At 34.1% G+C, this 15,253-nt stretch overlaps 4 protein-coding genes across 5 annotated transcripts in view; 2 read left to right on the top strand and 2 right to left on the bottom strand.

Annotated features, from left to right (window-relative positions):
• Positions 1-114: 114 nt before the first annotated feature.
• LOC129786780 (ATP synthase-coupling factor 6, mitochondrial) lies at positions 115-802 on the top strand. The gene is made up of 3 exons (XM_055822003.1): positions 115-273; positions 359-507; positions 580-802. The coding sequence occupies exons 2-3, from the start codon at positions 359-361 to the stop codon at positions 743-745; spliced, it is 315 nt and encodes a 104-aa protein (XP_055677978.1). The 5' UTR covers positions 115-273; the 3' UTR covers positions 746-802.
• LOC129786776 (E3 ubiquitin-protein ligase RNF4-like) lies at positions 790-1,966 on the bottom strand. Its single transcript, XM_055821998.1, has 3 exons — positions 1,508-1,966; positions 1,381-1,440; positions 790-1,313 (listed from the first exon to the last, which is right to left on the bottom strand). Exons 1-3 carry the CDS (start codon positions 1,797-1,799, stop codon positions 886-888), a joined length of 780 nt encoding a protein of 259 aa, XP_055677973.1. The 5' UTR covers positions 1,800-1,966; the 3' UTR covers positions 790-885.
• Positions 1,929-8,634, top strand: LOC129786769 (TAF5-like RNA polymerase II p300/CBP-associated factor-associated factor 65 kDa subunit 5L). The gene is made up of 3 exons (XM_055821991.1): positions 1,929-2,318; positions 2,416-3,611; positions 3,705-8,634. The coding sequence occupies exons 1-3, from the start codon at positions 2,217-2,219 to the stop codon at positions 4,498-4,500; spliced, it is 2,094 nt and encodes a 697-aa protein (XP_055677966.1). The 5' UTR covers positions 1,929-2,216; the 3' UTR covers positions 4,501-8,634.
• Positions 4,720-15,253, bottom strand: part of LOC129786768 (zinc finger protein 1) — a 63,193-nt gene continuing 52,659 nt past the window's right edge. For both annotated transcript variants that reach the window (XM_055821989.1, XM_055821990.1), the window contains 3 exons: positions 10,353-11,825; positions 9,728-10,274; positions 4,720-9,647 (listed from right to left, as the gene is read on the bottom strand). In XM_055821989.1, coding sequence (XP_055677964.1) covers positions 9,454-9,647; positions 9,728-10,274; positions 10,353-11,825 — 2,214 coding nt within the window. In that variant the 3' untranslated portion in view covers positions 4,720-9,453. The remainder of the gene's footprint in view (positions 9,648-9,727; positions 10,275-10,352; positions 11,826-15,253) is intronic.

The following is a 15,253-nucleotide window of genomic DNA, read 5'->3' on the forward strand; positions in this document are numbered from 1 at the left end:
GCTTTTCCGGGAAATGACCACGCTTATTTTGAACCTTTAATGATCCCCTACAATAATTTAAAACCCAATTTTGGTTACATGCGGGGGACTTACTGTATGTATAGTGAATAACGTTCTTTAGTTTCACGTAATTAAAACGGAAAAGAAACGTTTCATCCTTTGATGTTTTTTTGGGAGAGGTTAGAAAAAAATTCTAGAAGCAGCAGAAAAATTGTTTTTATCCAATTTCACTAACTTTCTTTCGCCCGAAATCTTCAGTAAATTGCAAGAAAGGTAAGTTTCTCCTGTTTGGGCACTAATCATCAGGAGAAATGGACAAAGTCCTTCAAGATAAATGGTGTGATTACATAACTTTCAGATGCTTACCAAGGGATTCACTGAGGTTGTCCGCAAAGGAGGATTCCTCACGAGGAATTTCGGTGTGTGCGCTCCGGTAGCACAAAAAGTTACGGATCCCATTCAGGCGTTATTCGTGAAGAAGATTCAAGAGTATAAATCCAAGGAGAGGTAAGTTTTCTCAGACTCCGGAAACATGCTATATGTATGTAATTATGTACATACTTGATTTGTTCTTTTCAGCGGTGGTAAGCTCGTGGATGCCACACCAGAAGTTGAGAAGGACCTCAAGACGGAACTTGAGAGAGTTGCCAAGCAATACGGAGGTGGATCAGGTGTGGACATGACTAAATTTCCGGAATTCAAGTTTTCAGCCCCCACTGTGGATCCAATTAATACAACCAATTAGTGTACATTATACATAAAATATGGAAATAAAATTATGCTCCTGAATTAGAAAACATAAGAGGTATATTTTATTTCAGTCAGATTACGCATTCGAGCGTTTTACAAAAGATTCTTAATACACATGGAGAGATGGTTCGACGTTTAAAACATGAAAAGAGGATGAATGGACTTCTGGGTTAGTCCTTTGCGGCACACAGGGCACTTCTTGGTTGATTGGATGGCTGTCATGATGCATTTTTGGCAGAAAACGTGCCCACAGATTGTCGAATGGGGGCGTCTGTTGATCATGTCCTCAAAGCAGATCACGCATGGAGGAATGCCACTCGGTTGGGATGTTGCTGGTGCCTTGCTTGGTGGAGGATCGCCCGTGGTGACAACTTCGACAATCTCATCACTTTTGCGCTTCCGCTGATTCTTTCGACATGGTGGCATTTGTGGTGTAGCTGCTCTGGCACGACATGGTCGTAGATCAATATTGTGCACATCCGGTGAGCAGAGATCAATTACAAGTGGATTGGGATTGAGCGTTTCACTAATTAGAATAACTTCATCATCAACTTGTCTAGAATCTGCAAATGCAAGAGAAAAAGAAATAATTTAACGAATAAAATAGGAAAATTTTCGTTAAAAACCTACTCATGTTTGTGGGTTCCAAAGGAACATTGGCAGAGGAGTCTGAATGATTTGCTGAGGCCCCTAGAAATAAAAATTATCTTTGTAAATAGTAGGAAAACTTGCAGGTACATACATTGATATAATTTACCGGTAGGTTCAGAAGAGTTTTCTGCACGGCTACTCTGATCACATGGGACTAATTCTTCAACGGCAATCGCATCCTGTTCCTGCCTCACTGGCTCTATCTCATCTACTTCCTCCAAAACTACCGCAGCCGGCACATCCGCCGGAGGATATTCAATTGATGGCTCCCTTCCACGCAATGAATTTCTCACTGATCTAATCGTTTCTTGTGCCTCGGCAATGAGTGCCTGCACATTTTCAGGTGAGAATTCATCGTCGCTATCAGACATTTCCGCAATTTCGACTGACACACTCATTTTCTTAAATAAAATTGCAAATAAAATTAAGCAAAATGTTTTTATACACGCTCACCTGATTTCAAGAACAACGGAAAATCCGACAAGTGCACCACGCTGAAGTTTGGGAAAAAATCGTCGACTAAATGAGCCGCATGTTAATAATTTCCAAAAAAAAGAAAATTTTCCTTTTCTTTTACCCTTTTTCTTAAACGTTAACAAATATTTAATGTAAATAATCGAAAAAATGTCCAAAAAGGCTTAATTTTTTGAATACCCTTCACGAAAAATGATTTTTTGGCTCTCTACAGTTTTGTCACAATATCACAAAACTTCAGGGTGGTTTGAATTTGTCTGTGTGTTGTGTAAATAAACTAAAAGAGATCCTCAAAGAATTTCCGGAAAATCTATTGAATTTCACAAAAATAGTGGAAAGAAATGGATGAATCCAATAAGTTGAATGTACATAAAACAAAGAGGTCTAAAAATGAAATCGTAAGAACTTCAATTGGTACCTATTTGAAGCAGAGGAACTACACTGTGAGTATCACGAGTTCCATGCAGCACGAAGGATTTTTCATTGTCAATGTGTACAGGAAGTTGAGGATCTAATGCTTGAATTTTCTCTCTTTGTTAGTTTGATGATAGATACCGCAAAGGTCGCACCTACACACAAAGTACGAATCAATTGCAGATCTCTGGGAATGTGGAGCAGGAGATATTTCGTGGGAATGCCTTCCTCTTTTCCAATGTTTTCTGCATCAACTCATCCGCTCAGGTGGATCAGCAATTCTCAAAAATTTCCCTCTTCATTCAATCACTCAGTGGGAGTATACGGAATGAGCTGAAAAATCTTCTGCCACCACTTCTGTGTCATCTGTACATTGAGATGCTAAAGGGGAGAGATTGGAAGCCAGCGACGGATTTTCTGAAGAAAAATGCCGTAATTCTGGGCTCAATTGAGCCATCCGACGGTAATCGGGTTAATGGGGGGAATGGGCAGGAAGATAGTTTACTCAATCAACTCACGGATAATCATCAAAATAAGATTGTTTTTGTGAAGGACACCGAAGAGGTGTGTGGGTATGACTATAAAACACGAAACATGTTCCGGAATCTCATTGAGACCCTCTCAGTGGTCACGAGTAAGCATGATATTCAAACGGAACCCCTTGTAGCGAGATTCCGGTCCACAAAGTACCGAATTGCCCTTTCAATCCAAGCTCTGTATGCCCTGAAGCGGTATCTCTCAAAGTATGGGCATGTACTTATCCTTCAGACACTCCAAGTATGGTTCCACATTGATATGCAACGAAAGGAGCTGCCCATGAATGTCATTGCCAATGAGGAGTTCGAATCAGATGAAGAGGGTGCGACGACAAAATCGGGAATTGTTAATGGATGTGAAGACATGGAGTCATCACACAGTTGTACAAGAGATGGACACCAGTCAGCATCAATGGGTGAAAATGCCCCAAAAGGTGGCAGTGAGATGAACACAAGACTGGAGAATATTCGAAAATGTGAGAAGAATCTGCAAAAATATCAATTACCCGTGAAAATCATTGGGATTCGTGAAAACTCCAAGAGATTAGTTTGTGCATCGCTGGACGCTGGAGGATGTCACGTGGCTAGTAGCTCGTATGATTCCGAAATTGCCCTGTGGTCGATGCACAGTAGCAATTTTGGTGGAAGACGCCCCTGGAGGATGTTCAGTGAGCGTCAATGCGAGTGGAATCTTGCAAAAGTTGATGACGATGTGGTGGAGGGAGATAATAATGATACAGAAATCAGCAGATTGATGCATTTGCGTGAAAATCCCACAAATAGGGTGTAAGTTTATTCTCTACTAAAGGATTTTGTACTGAAATCTATAATCATCCAACTAATTGCAATTTTTTCTTCTTTAAATTTTTTATCTTAAAGACAAAACACACCACTTACGTATCTACGAGGACACATGAGACCTATTACGGATGTTCTCTTCTCCCAGTGGAATCCCCTCTTGCTTAGTGTGTCACGAGATTGCACAATGAGAGCGTGGAAGGCATCCGATTACACATGCGGTGGCATCTACCGGGGGCACAACTACCCCATTTGGTGTGTAGCTGAAAGTTCAAATGGCCTTCTCCTGGCCACGGGATCCAAAGACACCACAGCACGACTCTGGGCAACAGATCGTGAGCATCCACTTCAGGTGTATGCTGGGCACACGCAGGATATTGATGTGATTGCCTTTCATCCCAATGGCAATTACCTGGCAACGGGATCATCTGACCTGACTGTTCGGCTATGGTGTGTAACGAGTGGGAAACTTTTGCGGGTTTTTACGGAGTGCAAACTTCCACTCCTTAGCATTGCTTTTAGCCCCAATGGTAAATTCTTGGCAGCAGCTGGAGAGGAACCAACCATACGGATTTTCGATTTGGCCGCTGGTATGCAACTAATGGAATTCCAAACGGGCTGTGATGCCACAACAACGACCAAGAGTATTGCATGGAGTTCAGATAGTCGGAAAGTAGCTGCAGCCCTATCCAATGGGGGAATACGTATTTGGGATACAACAAATCACGGCCGGAGTCAGGGGGGTGGTGCAACGTCTGAAGGTACTTCTTCCCATCATGGTTCAAATGTTGTCATGTCCTACGCCACTGGGTGCCATCGTTTGTTACGCATCCAAACTAATTCCAACAATACATTTACTTGCATTGGGAATCACTAAAAAATGATTCTCTGTAGGTGTGGTGAAAGATTATCAATAAAGAAATAATAAAAAAAAATTATTGGACTGTTTTAAATGTTCTTTTTGGTCACTTCCTTTCCTTCTTCCCTTCTGCCGCTGAGGTGAGACACATGTTATGAAGGAGAAGTTTAACATCACGCATGGAAAAGACTTCAAAACATCCCATTTGCTGGTTTTTCTTTAGATTGAAAAATAAAATTTGTTTTCTTTAAATTTATTAAGACATATCGATTAAAATACATTTATTTATATCATTTTCATCTTTCATCTTGCCCACTAGTACGATTTAAAAAAAAATCAAGGTCATATAAAAATAATATTATATTAAAAAATATTGTGGTGAAAACATAATTTTAAATAACTATTGTTTTGAGTTTTGTCGATTTTTTTTCTTAAATTTTTTTCCCTTAAGTTGGCTACCATTATTTTATGTATATATAACAAAATACCTTAACATATAATATTTTCTTCATTTTTCTTTTTAAATATTACATCATTTTTTATTACTTTCAATATAATAAAATTAATTTAAAAAAAATAAAGAAAGATGTTGGTATCAAAGTATTATAATATTAAAAAAAAATGAAAATAAAAATTATTTCGTTGTTGCGTTTACGGAAGAAAAGTAAATCTTACAAAAATCGTCGTGAAAAACTCTTCTTCCACATGGCATTGTTTCATTTATTAAATTCTTAAAATTCCTTTTTACAAAATTCTCTTTGGATTCCTAGCTTTCTCCATTCTTTTGGTAATTTAAAAAAAAATTACCAAACTCTCTGGCACAACAAATTTGCACAAAATTAAAATGAAAAAAAAAATCATCAAATAATAAAAAGTCTTACGAAATAAAGAGTTTGTTTTGGTAGGTAAGGTAGGTATGTTAAAAGAAGAATTATTAAATGTATTTTGTTATTTCCAAGTAAAAATCTTTATAGAATAATTAATCGTAGAATATTTCTCAATCGTTGTTTTAGAAACCTTAATATTCATCCATTTCTTTTTTTTTTAATCATTATATTGAGACCTTTTTTATCAATATAATATTTTTTTTTATTCTTTGTGACTTTTCGTTTATTTTTTGGTGTTCTTTCTTCTTAGTCAAGTCGTTGTTTTATCAGTTAAAATTCACTACCTACACTCTTCATTTTGGTGGGTGTGGTGAATGTAAGAAATGAAAAATCAAAGGAAATGCAAAAGGATATTACTTATTTTGTTTATGAAAAATTCTCACAATTAGAAAACTGATCATAGCACAAGAACATTTTTTTTTAAAGTTAAATGAAAGGCATTAAAAATCGCGCGTGTAGAATTTATCTATTTTCATTCTATAATTTTTTTTTCATGTTAAATTGTAATTAGACGCTGAAATTCAACTATTTTCTTTCATCTATTTTTTTCCTTCTTCTTCAATAATTTTTTATAAGATTTTATTTGTTTTTTAATTAAAATTTTTATTGTCTGTTCAAATACAATTTTTTTTCTTGTATTTCGTAATCTTTTGTGTTTAATTTTCGTATTCTCTTTGGGAGAACTTTAAAAATTATTTTTCAATAAGTATATTTTTTGTTGTTATGTTACAATATTTTCTTTTTAATTTATTTAATTTTTGTTTCATATGTCGATGATTTTCCTTCGATTTCTTAATTTCTTAACCATTTTCTTTTTGAAAAAAAAAAAGATCTGACACTGTTTCTCTGAATCGTTCTATCAATATTTACTTTTCTATCGCTATAATATTTTTTTGGCAACTCTTTATTTATTTATTTTTCTTAATTTTTGGCATCAACATTAAAATTTATTTTTGTTCCTATCATTTATTCACTTAGACCTCTGCCTTTCTATTTAATCTTGTTTTTCTTTTGCAGTAGTAAGAATAAGTAAAATTTCAAATGAGGTTCATTCACTTGTTTTATCCGTCTTGTGGAATGATTAGTACTTTATGTTGCATAATTTTTAGTAAATTTAATATTTTTTCTTTACGTTAAATAAAATTTTAACAATAACTGTAAATATATCTGTAGTAGTATTTCTATATAATATCATATAATCAATATAATACGAATCTTAATTAATTTTATTCCCTCTTCCATCATCTAATTTATTAATTTAATATATTTTAATCAATAAAAGACTTTATTTTTTCCCATATTTCCTTGCATTTTTTTTTCACTAATATGGTAAAAGTTCTTCACATTCCTAAATTGGTAAAGGTCTTCCAATCGCAATTATTTATTTTTTTTTTAGCAAATTTAATAATTAAAAAGACACATTTTATTAATTACCCTTAATTCTACGTTCTTTTGTGTTATTTTTTTTTTAATTTTACAACTTTAGTGTTTATTTGCATAATAATATATAATTTAGATAGTTATATATTTCATTACCTTCATTTTTCGTATTTTTTTCTTTTATCTCAATTAGGGTTTCTTTTTATTATTTTTTTTTTTGGTTTATCTTTGTCATAATTTGTCACCAAATATCGTTGTTTCATTTCCTCAATTAAAAGAAGATTCTTTAGAATCTTACAAATTTTTTCTTTGTAATGTATCTAGAAGTTAAAAGAGGGTAGTACTTTCTTTTAACATTTTTTTTTACTCAGCAGCTTTATTAAAAATTGCAACAAAAAATCAGAAATTATTAAAGACTCTCAATTAAATGTTTTAAATTATGTAGTTGAGGGCGACGTAAGGCTAAGATTTAGAATGAAAATAAAAATGAGAAGTTTTGGTTTGTAATATTCTTGAGCATTCTTAATTACAATTCTACGTGAATGTCTCTCAAAGGGTAAGAATATACATATATTTCTAAAAATTATATACAGAGAGCTTTTTTTTTTTAGAATTCCTTACAATACTTTCAATTTTTTCTTACATTTTTTTACAGTATCTATTTAAATGCAAAAATTTGGTTTATTAATTTTCTTTTAATTTTATTTTTTTTTATTTTGTTATGAAACAAAGAACATTCTGAGGCGTAAGATTTTTCGTATATCTGAACAAGATAGGAAAAAGATTTTAGGAGAAAAAGTAGCAAAGGTGATTTTTTTCTACTATATAGGTAAATGGTTATGTTTTCTTTCTTGCAATTTCTTTCACTTTTCACATGTTTCAAAGATGTATATATTTTTTTTTATTTATTTAAGAATAAAATGTATTGTCATGTTAACACCGTGTGGTCCAAAATGCGTATTTTTCACATAATCCTATATGCGTGTAAGTTTCATTATTTTTCAAAATTTTATCTTATTCGTATTTTTTTTTTCTTTTACAATCTCTTCTCCTCTGAACCACTGAAGACCTCTTCCTAATTTATACACTCTGTCATATTTTCCCATGTTTAAATAAATTAATAATTTGCAAAATACCAAAACAAAGATGTCTCAAAATAATTAATTTTAGTTCGATGACTTTTCTTTTCGTTGCGTTGTGGTATAGGTTTATTATTCGCTACAGTAATTCTGTATTCAATACTAAAATATTTTCAAGGTGGTTATTCAGGCATATATGGCATATATGGTTTAAAAATCCCTCCTCATCTTTCAGAGAAGTAAACGAGTTTAAGAATAGGAAAAACGGACAAGAATTACCCATAAAATGCAATTTCGTCCCTTTAAATATTCTTTTTATCTTATTCTTCTTTTTTAATTCTCTAAAAGACCAAAGCAACACCCATATATGTATGTATGCCTAATAGCGTTCTTTGCAGAGGTAGGTGTAGTCAGGAATCTATGCAAGAGGGGCATTTTGTCTTGTATTCAAATAAAACAGATTTTCAAAATTTTGGTTAAAATCCAGAAAAGTATTGGGCAAGCTAATAATTCGGACAATCAAATTAATTAATTTATTTTGATTTCTAAAAAATGAACCGGGACTTAAAGAATATTTATGGATACCCTCCCTACCTGGCTACACCACTGCACGTGTGAAATTAATTTTGGTTTATCGTGGAGGAAAATATGAAGGATTTCTTATATTTTTTTGCAATTTATATTTAATTTATAGAAAACAAATAAAAATAAAAAAAAGTATATAAATTGAAAAATAAAGGAATTGCTCTACCCAGCCCTTCGCAAACAAAAAAAAAAACAACAAATAATATTAAATAGGTTAAGAAGTTCTAAGCCTTTAAGCAAAAAGAAGAAAGCTTGGAAAGACAAAATGAGTATTGATGCAGGTACCAATAACAATGGCAACCAAGAAAAGAGTCACATTCTAAGGCAAAACAAAAATAAAGAATAATTTCATTGTGAATTCGTTTCGTATATATTTCAATGACCCATTGAATTCAAAGTAAAGAATAGATTAAACTCATCCATTTCATAAAGTATATATGTAAATAGGTAATTGATTGAAGATTAATTCATATTCTAATTTCGAAAATTTCATCAATTTAAATGTAAATGTAATATAAGACTAAATTTTTTTTTAACCTAGAAAATTAATTTAAGAAGTAAAAAAATGGCAAATTTTCATTTTGGCAAAAGATCTTATAAATAATTCTTCTCTCTTTTTTTTTAAACATAATATTATGTTAAAAGGAATGGCAATCTTTTTTTTTTCGACATGTTAATTCTTCTTCTCTGATCTTTCTCACATACTTGCGTTCATTTAATAAAAATGTTATTAATTAAATTCACTTAAGTACATTTTTATGATATGATATTCGTAAAGTTACCATATCTTTCTTTCTCTCTTTTATGTACTTGCCAAATTATTATTATTTTTCTTTTAAATAGGTATAAAATAATAATAGTATGTAGAAGATAATTAATAATTGAAAGAAATGTAATTTCATTTAAAAGCATCACATAGGAAACGTCTTTAACTGGCTGAAAATGTGTTCTTCCCGGAGGTTTTTCCTTTGTAAAAGTAAATTTGTGGAAAAAATGCGACTTACACGCGAAAATGGGTCAATTCCTCGCCTATGGATACCCTACTCTCGGTAAGGTTTGCAGTAGGAATACCGATGATTCATGTGCTGGCTGTATGAACCTGAATGAGAGAATCTTTTTAGACACTTGGAACACTGGAATGGCTTCTCGCCACTATGGAGTCTCTTGTGCTCTGTCAAGTGGTGCTTGTGCTTAAAAGCCTTCGGACATTCGGCACATTTGTAAGGTCGCTGACCTACCGATAAAATAAGAAAAATTCTTGTAAAAATACTCTTTTTTTTTCATTTAAATTCGGATTTTATGTTTTATACTAACCGGAATGCTCGTATTTGTGACGAGCGAGTGAACTCTGCTTACTGAAGGCCTTATCGCATTGGTCACAAACAAATTGTCCCTCTTGTTCTTGTTCAATTTTCACTCTTTTATTTGAATGACCTGCATTTATTAAGCAATTGGTCATATCGATTCCACCATCAATCCGGGACTCTTCATCCTTCCACGAACGTCGTTCACTACCTGGACTCAGGCTATTACCGCGTTCCCCCTTGAGACTCAATAGGGGATTTCGTGCCATTTCTGGTGTCATCTGCAAAAGGCGTTCCATTGGTACAAGCCCTAGGGCAGCACTAGGAAGAACATAGGGTGTATGACGAGGTACAGCTTCATTCGGGGACGGTGTTTGGCGCACCAATGCATCCATTCTGTTACTCAATGTTGCCCCATACAGGTGCAATGGTCGATAAGGTGTTGGGCTTCGTGATGATTTGTGACTGAGATTCATTACTTCCTCTTGACCTGTTGTCGATTGAAGTGGTACAGTTCCATATCTTGGTGAGTTCGATGGTGTTGCTGCATCATGTACCTATACAATTTGCAAAATTAATTGATTTATATATTAGATGTTTTAGCAAGAAAAGTTGAGATTTTCTTGACAATTTACCTGAGATTCTCGTGTATCCTTTTTTAGTGACAAATCCAGTGGTTGATCCCAATCAATGGTCCCCGTGGAATTAAATGCAGGTGGTGATCCCGCACGTGTAAATGGTTGTTTCATCATTCCAATGCTATTCAATTTTCTTTCACGTGATCGATTATTTTGAAACCACACCTGTACCACACGTGGATCTAGCATTAAGCGTGCAGCTATTGATCGAAACTCTTCACGACTTGGACGAGGATTGACGGCATAGTGCTCCTTGAGGACAGCCTGCTGTTCTTCCGAAATTGCCGTTCGTACCCTCACCTTGCGTTCCCCTTCGGCATTCACTTTTGCATCCCTATCTTCAGTGTCATCCTCACTACCTGATGCTGCAGCTGCTAGGTAGCTCGTGAGAGCCATTGTTTCCGCCACTCGTTCTGCAAGACTATCATGTTTGCGAAACATAATAGAACCACAGAGAACTTTTTCATGTTGCGCCAGTTCCGTGCGATGATTAAATGTTTTATCGCAATGTTGACACTGGAGATTCTGTCGTTCGTCCACAGTTGATGTTTCCGGGGGAAAGCCATTGGATCGCGACTGTGTATCCTGTTCCATTGATGGTGGTGTCACAGACACGGTATTTCTAGCATCACAACTGCTGTGATACTGACTCATTGCATTCCCACAAATTTGACTATCCGATTGACTCTTCTCACTACCCTTCTCATCGATGTCCATCACTAATTTTGGTACATCGTCGGCATTGTCTTCCGTAACTTCTTCAATCATATCCTCAGGGTCGGAATGTAAGCTTGGTGTTTTTGTTTCACTAGATCGTTGACTTGCCGATGCTTTCAGGAGGGCCTCAATGGAGGTTTGATGTTGATTCCCAGCAGCCGTTAGCTCAAGGAGTCGTTGCAAACTGTATGGATTGAAGGCAGCTGCATTGCGTGGATCAAGTGCCGCCATTGAGTAGAAGGGATTTTGGAAGGAAGCAAAAATGGCCACATTCATGGCGTCGTAGTTGTTACTGTACTTTGGCAAGATCGGCAGGAAGGCATTGTGATTGGAATTTGTTGAATTGTTGTTATTATGAAGTCCACCGGCAAGGAGTGGTTGATGAAACATTTGTGCACGTTTCTGTGCAGCTGCCAAGATACTATTGGAGTTCTTATCACCCCCACCGCGTCCTGAGCGTGACCCAGCTATACCAGCAGTACCCAATTTGAGACCCATACTGATGCACTTCTTTGATGTCATGTGGCTAGAGTAGGAGCCCGAATGGGAAAAGCGTTTGCCACAGTTATTGCATCCGAATGGCTTTTCGCCCGAATGTATTCTCACGTGTTCTTTGAGGTGGTGCTTAAATTTAAATGCTTTATCGCAATCAGTACATTTAAATTTCCTCAGGAGCGCTGACTCATCATGGCTTATCATATGACGCTGAAGTCTATAGACATTAGCAAAGACTTTGTGACAAGTCTTACAGCTCTGGAAGGGTGTAAGAGTGTTGAGAAAAAAAAAAGAAAATTAAATATATGTGGCGAGGGTTTTTTTTTTTAGAATTCTACAAGAAGAATAGTACGTATATAGAGGAACCTCTATTTATGCAAGAGAAGAAAACTCTGTGGCAATTTTGAAATTACTGCTAATTGTTGCTATTTCCAGCATCTAACATTGTTTCAAAAGCAAACTAAATCCATATAGCTTGAACTCGCGCTCCTGCGCGTCGTATCTCTTTCACATTTCCTTTTTCATTTCTTAAAACACATCGCATATACAACATACAATTGGAGAAATTGGTTGGATATTTATAGAAAATAATCACATATGTACATACATATATGATGTATATGCAAAAGGAAGGTGAAGTGTACATAGAGGGCAAAAGCAAAAAAGGAATGAAAAATCCTCAAGGGAAATCTTGTGGAAAATTCAATTTACTGTATATTTCTCCTGCCTTTTGTGAATTTATTTCACCTAAACAGTGTGAGACTTGTCACTCGCTTCCACACTCACCAGTATCCTTCATCTCTCATACTATAGTACCTACTATTAATAGTCATGTGAGATTTATTTGGAAAGATGGATTACAAACCCACCTTTTGTCTCATCACCAATCAAATTGGGGACATGTACTATGTACATATGTATTTATATGCATTCTCTATGTATGTTGAGGATGCCATCATGTCTCAAATCCAAGGACAGGATTGCACAAAAGCACAAATCAAAGGCATTATACACGGAGAGGCGCACGAGACTCATCAAAAGCAACATAAAACACACAAGATAACACTATAAAATGAGTTACATCTCTCGGAGGAAAATCACGTCAAAAGAAATCTTGGAAAACAACAAGAAAAAAAAAGAAATAGAAACACTCGAGATACCATCCCTCCTTTTGTGTAAAGGAAATCTTTATACAGAGATTGAAAGTCGGGAAAAACACACGGACAGGTGCGTCCAATGCTTCTGTGGAATACCAACATGTTGGGTATATTTTTAGAAGAACGCCACAGAGAAATTATATACATAACAGACCCAAAAAAAAAATCTCACATGAATTTGAAAAAGAAAATCAACTTAAAGAATTCTTTCAACTCCTTTTTACAAAAAAAATCACTTCTGCGGTGTTTTCTGAAAGAACATGTCTTGAATTTTTTTCCTTCTTAAATGCAACATTTCTTTTTTTTTTTAAATATAATTATTCTTCCAGCACATTCCCTATATTTCGTGTGCTTCAAAAGGTATATTACATGCAAAAGGTTTCAATTAGAAAGAAATTTAGAAAATTCCCATTGCAGCAGACAAAGAATTTTTGAATTTTCAGTTAGGTATCCTACAATGCGCGCACACCATCAGCCTAGAGGCGGTAAAAAAAAGACAAAGTGAACATAAATCTCAGATAGAGTAAGTTAATTGTCGACTATAAGAATTTTTCTCGATGGGGTGAAAGTAAAATTAGAGAAAAAATATTTATTTCTTAAAATTCCTCTGTGACAGTCCGAAATTCCACCACATTTGAAGGAGGTGAAAGAAACTATTGAAATGCCACAAAGGAGGATTTTTATTATTTGGTTAAATGACGAAAAACTACATAAATATTATTTAAGTAATTTTGTTGCTTTCAGAACTCTTTAATTTTTTTACCCTCCCCCCCCTTACTTTATCCTCAAAAGTCTAGACTATTAAATAAATTGATAAAACGTACAACATTCTATTCTAATTCCTACCTAATGATGGAAAGCATTCAATTTATTATTGCACAACTTATCAAACAGTTTACAATTAAACTGCTTTTTTTTAACAACGCTGTACAAAAGCATCAACTATGGGCTTAGTTAGTGGGTGTTGAATAGATAGGAGAGTGGTGGAAAATACCAGAAAAGAAATAAATTGTTAATTTGTAAAAAAAAATAGTGCAATGACCTCTACTTTGTTCTATACAGTATTTCTTTTTTTTTCTCTTGTCCATATACTTTCCCTCGTTCAATTTGATTTTTGTTCCTCTCATTTCTGCCTCTCGTGATCACCAAACAACACTGATATTGTGGCCGTGTTTAATACATCCCTCACACTCTCTATATGAATTCTCTTTTCTTCTTTTCCTTCCAGATTAATTAACAATGTTGCTTCATTTAATTTGTGTGTGATGCACGTTACTAATGACTTTTAATTTTTACTGCCTCATTGAGTGAAATATTATTCCTTATTAGCCATCAACTCCATCCCTCATCTATATATCCATGATCATATATGAACATCAAATTCTCACATAGATGCGTCTCTCAATTGAAAATTCTCCTTTAAACCGAGTTTTTTTTTTTTACTATTATTGAAACGTTGTTTTTATTCTGCTTTTGTTAAATGATATATAGTTCAATCTAAATGAAGTTAGGAGGATTATATGGTGAGCATGGTGAGCGATGGAAAGAACAGAATGCCACATGGAAGCTAATAAAGAATTCATTGTTCTACTGCAATTGATTATTGCGAACATTGAAATTGTTTAAAGTCGATGTGAGATATTTCATAGACTTCCGTAACAAATAGAACCAAAAAGCTTTTTATTCCTCATAATTTAATTTTTAATTTAATTTTAATTTTTAATTTTTTCATAATAATTCCTGATGAAAAAAAAAAGTTTTCAAAAAGATGCCTAAAAAGCTACAACGATTATACCTTTCATCTAAGAATTTTATGGATGCAATTTTCAAATAAATTTTTGAGTCAAAATTTAAGAATTTTCATCTTTTCATCTCCGAGGAGCAAATACTTTTTTTAAAATAAAAATTCTATTTTTTTCTCAATTAAAAAAAAAACGTATAGAGTCTAAGAAGAGTCAAAAACAACGTGTGTGCGTACATTCAATTTAAATGTTAAAACAAAAAAGTCAACAGTTTCTTTAAGTCTTATTTGATAACCTTCTGTGTGTGTTGGAGACATTCCTGATTAAGAAACTTCATCATAAAATTTTTCCTTTATTCATATTTGTTGGTCAAAAAGTTCGATGTTATAAGGTATCTGACCTCAAATAAAATTAATTATTATATTGACAGAGCTGAAATAGATATGAGTTGGAGGGTGAAAGAGGTTTAACAAAAATTTCAATATTCCCCAAAATGCTTCTTTTTTTTTTAGGAAATTTACATTATACGTCAATGAATTTAATGTATAAGTACATAACTCTCAACTCTTAATAACATCATATACCGCCACACATTACACACACATAGTGGAATCTTTCGGGTAGCCCAAAGATTTTAATTAAATCTCCTGGAATCTAATTGCACACACAGCAGTTAATATGTCTATGAAATAATTAAAATTTTATCGTTTTGTGATGTGAGTGTAAATGACACGAAAGTTCTCAAAAGGTTATCGCAAAGTGTGATTTCAAATTAAGGTCGAATATG

The sequence above is a fragment of the Lutzomyia longipalpis genome, chromosome 1 (genome assembly GCF_024334085.1).
Source record: "Lutzomyia longipalpis isolate SR_M1_2022 chromosome 1, ASM2433408v1".
In the NCBI taxonomy this organism is placed as follows: Eukaryota; Metazoa; Arthropoda; class Insecta; order Diptera; family Psychodidae; genus Lutzomyia; species Lutzomyia longipalpis.

Coding starts and splice junctions, on each gene's coding strand:
- LOC129786776 (XM_055821998.1), bottom strand. CDS start 1,799: ATGAGTGTGTCAGTCGAAATTGCGGAAATGTCTGATAGCGACGATGAA. Junction 1,441..1,507: donor AAACTCTTCTGAACCTACCG/GTAAATTATATC, acceptor TTTTATTTCTAG/GGGCCTCAGCAAATCATTCA. Junction 1,314..1,380: donor TTTGGAACCCACAAACATGA/GTAGGTTTTTAA, acceptor TTGCATTTGCAG/ATTCTAGACAAGTTGATGAT.
- LOC129786780 (XM_055822003.1), top strand. CDS start 359: ATGCTTACCAAGGGATTCACTGAGGTTGTCCGCAAAGGAGGATTCCTC. Junction 508..579: donor GAGTATAAATCCAAGGAGAG/GTAAGTTTTCTC, acceptor TGTTCTTTTCAG/CGGTGGTAAGCTCGTGGATG.
- LOC129786769 (XM_055821991.1), top strand. CDS start 2,217: ATGGATGAATCCAATAAGTTGAATGTACATAAAACAAAGAGGTCTAAA. Junction 2,319..2,415: donor TGAAGCAGAGGAACTACACT/GTGAGTATCACG, acceptor TCTCTTTGTTAG/TTTGATGATAGATACCGCAA. Junction 3,612..3,704: donor GAAAATCCCACAAATAGGGT/GTAAGTTTATTC, acceptor TTTATCTTAAAG/ACAAAACACACCACTTACGT.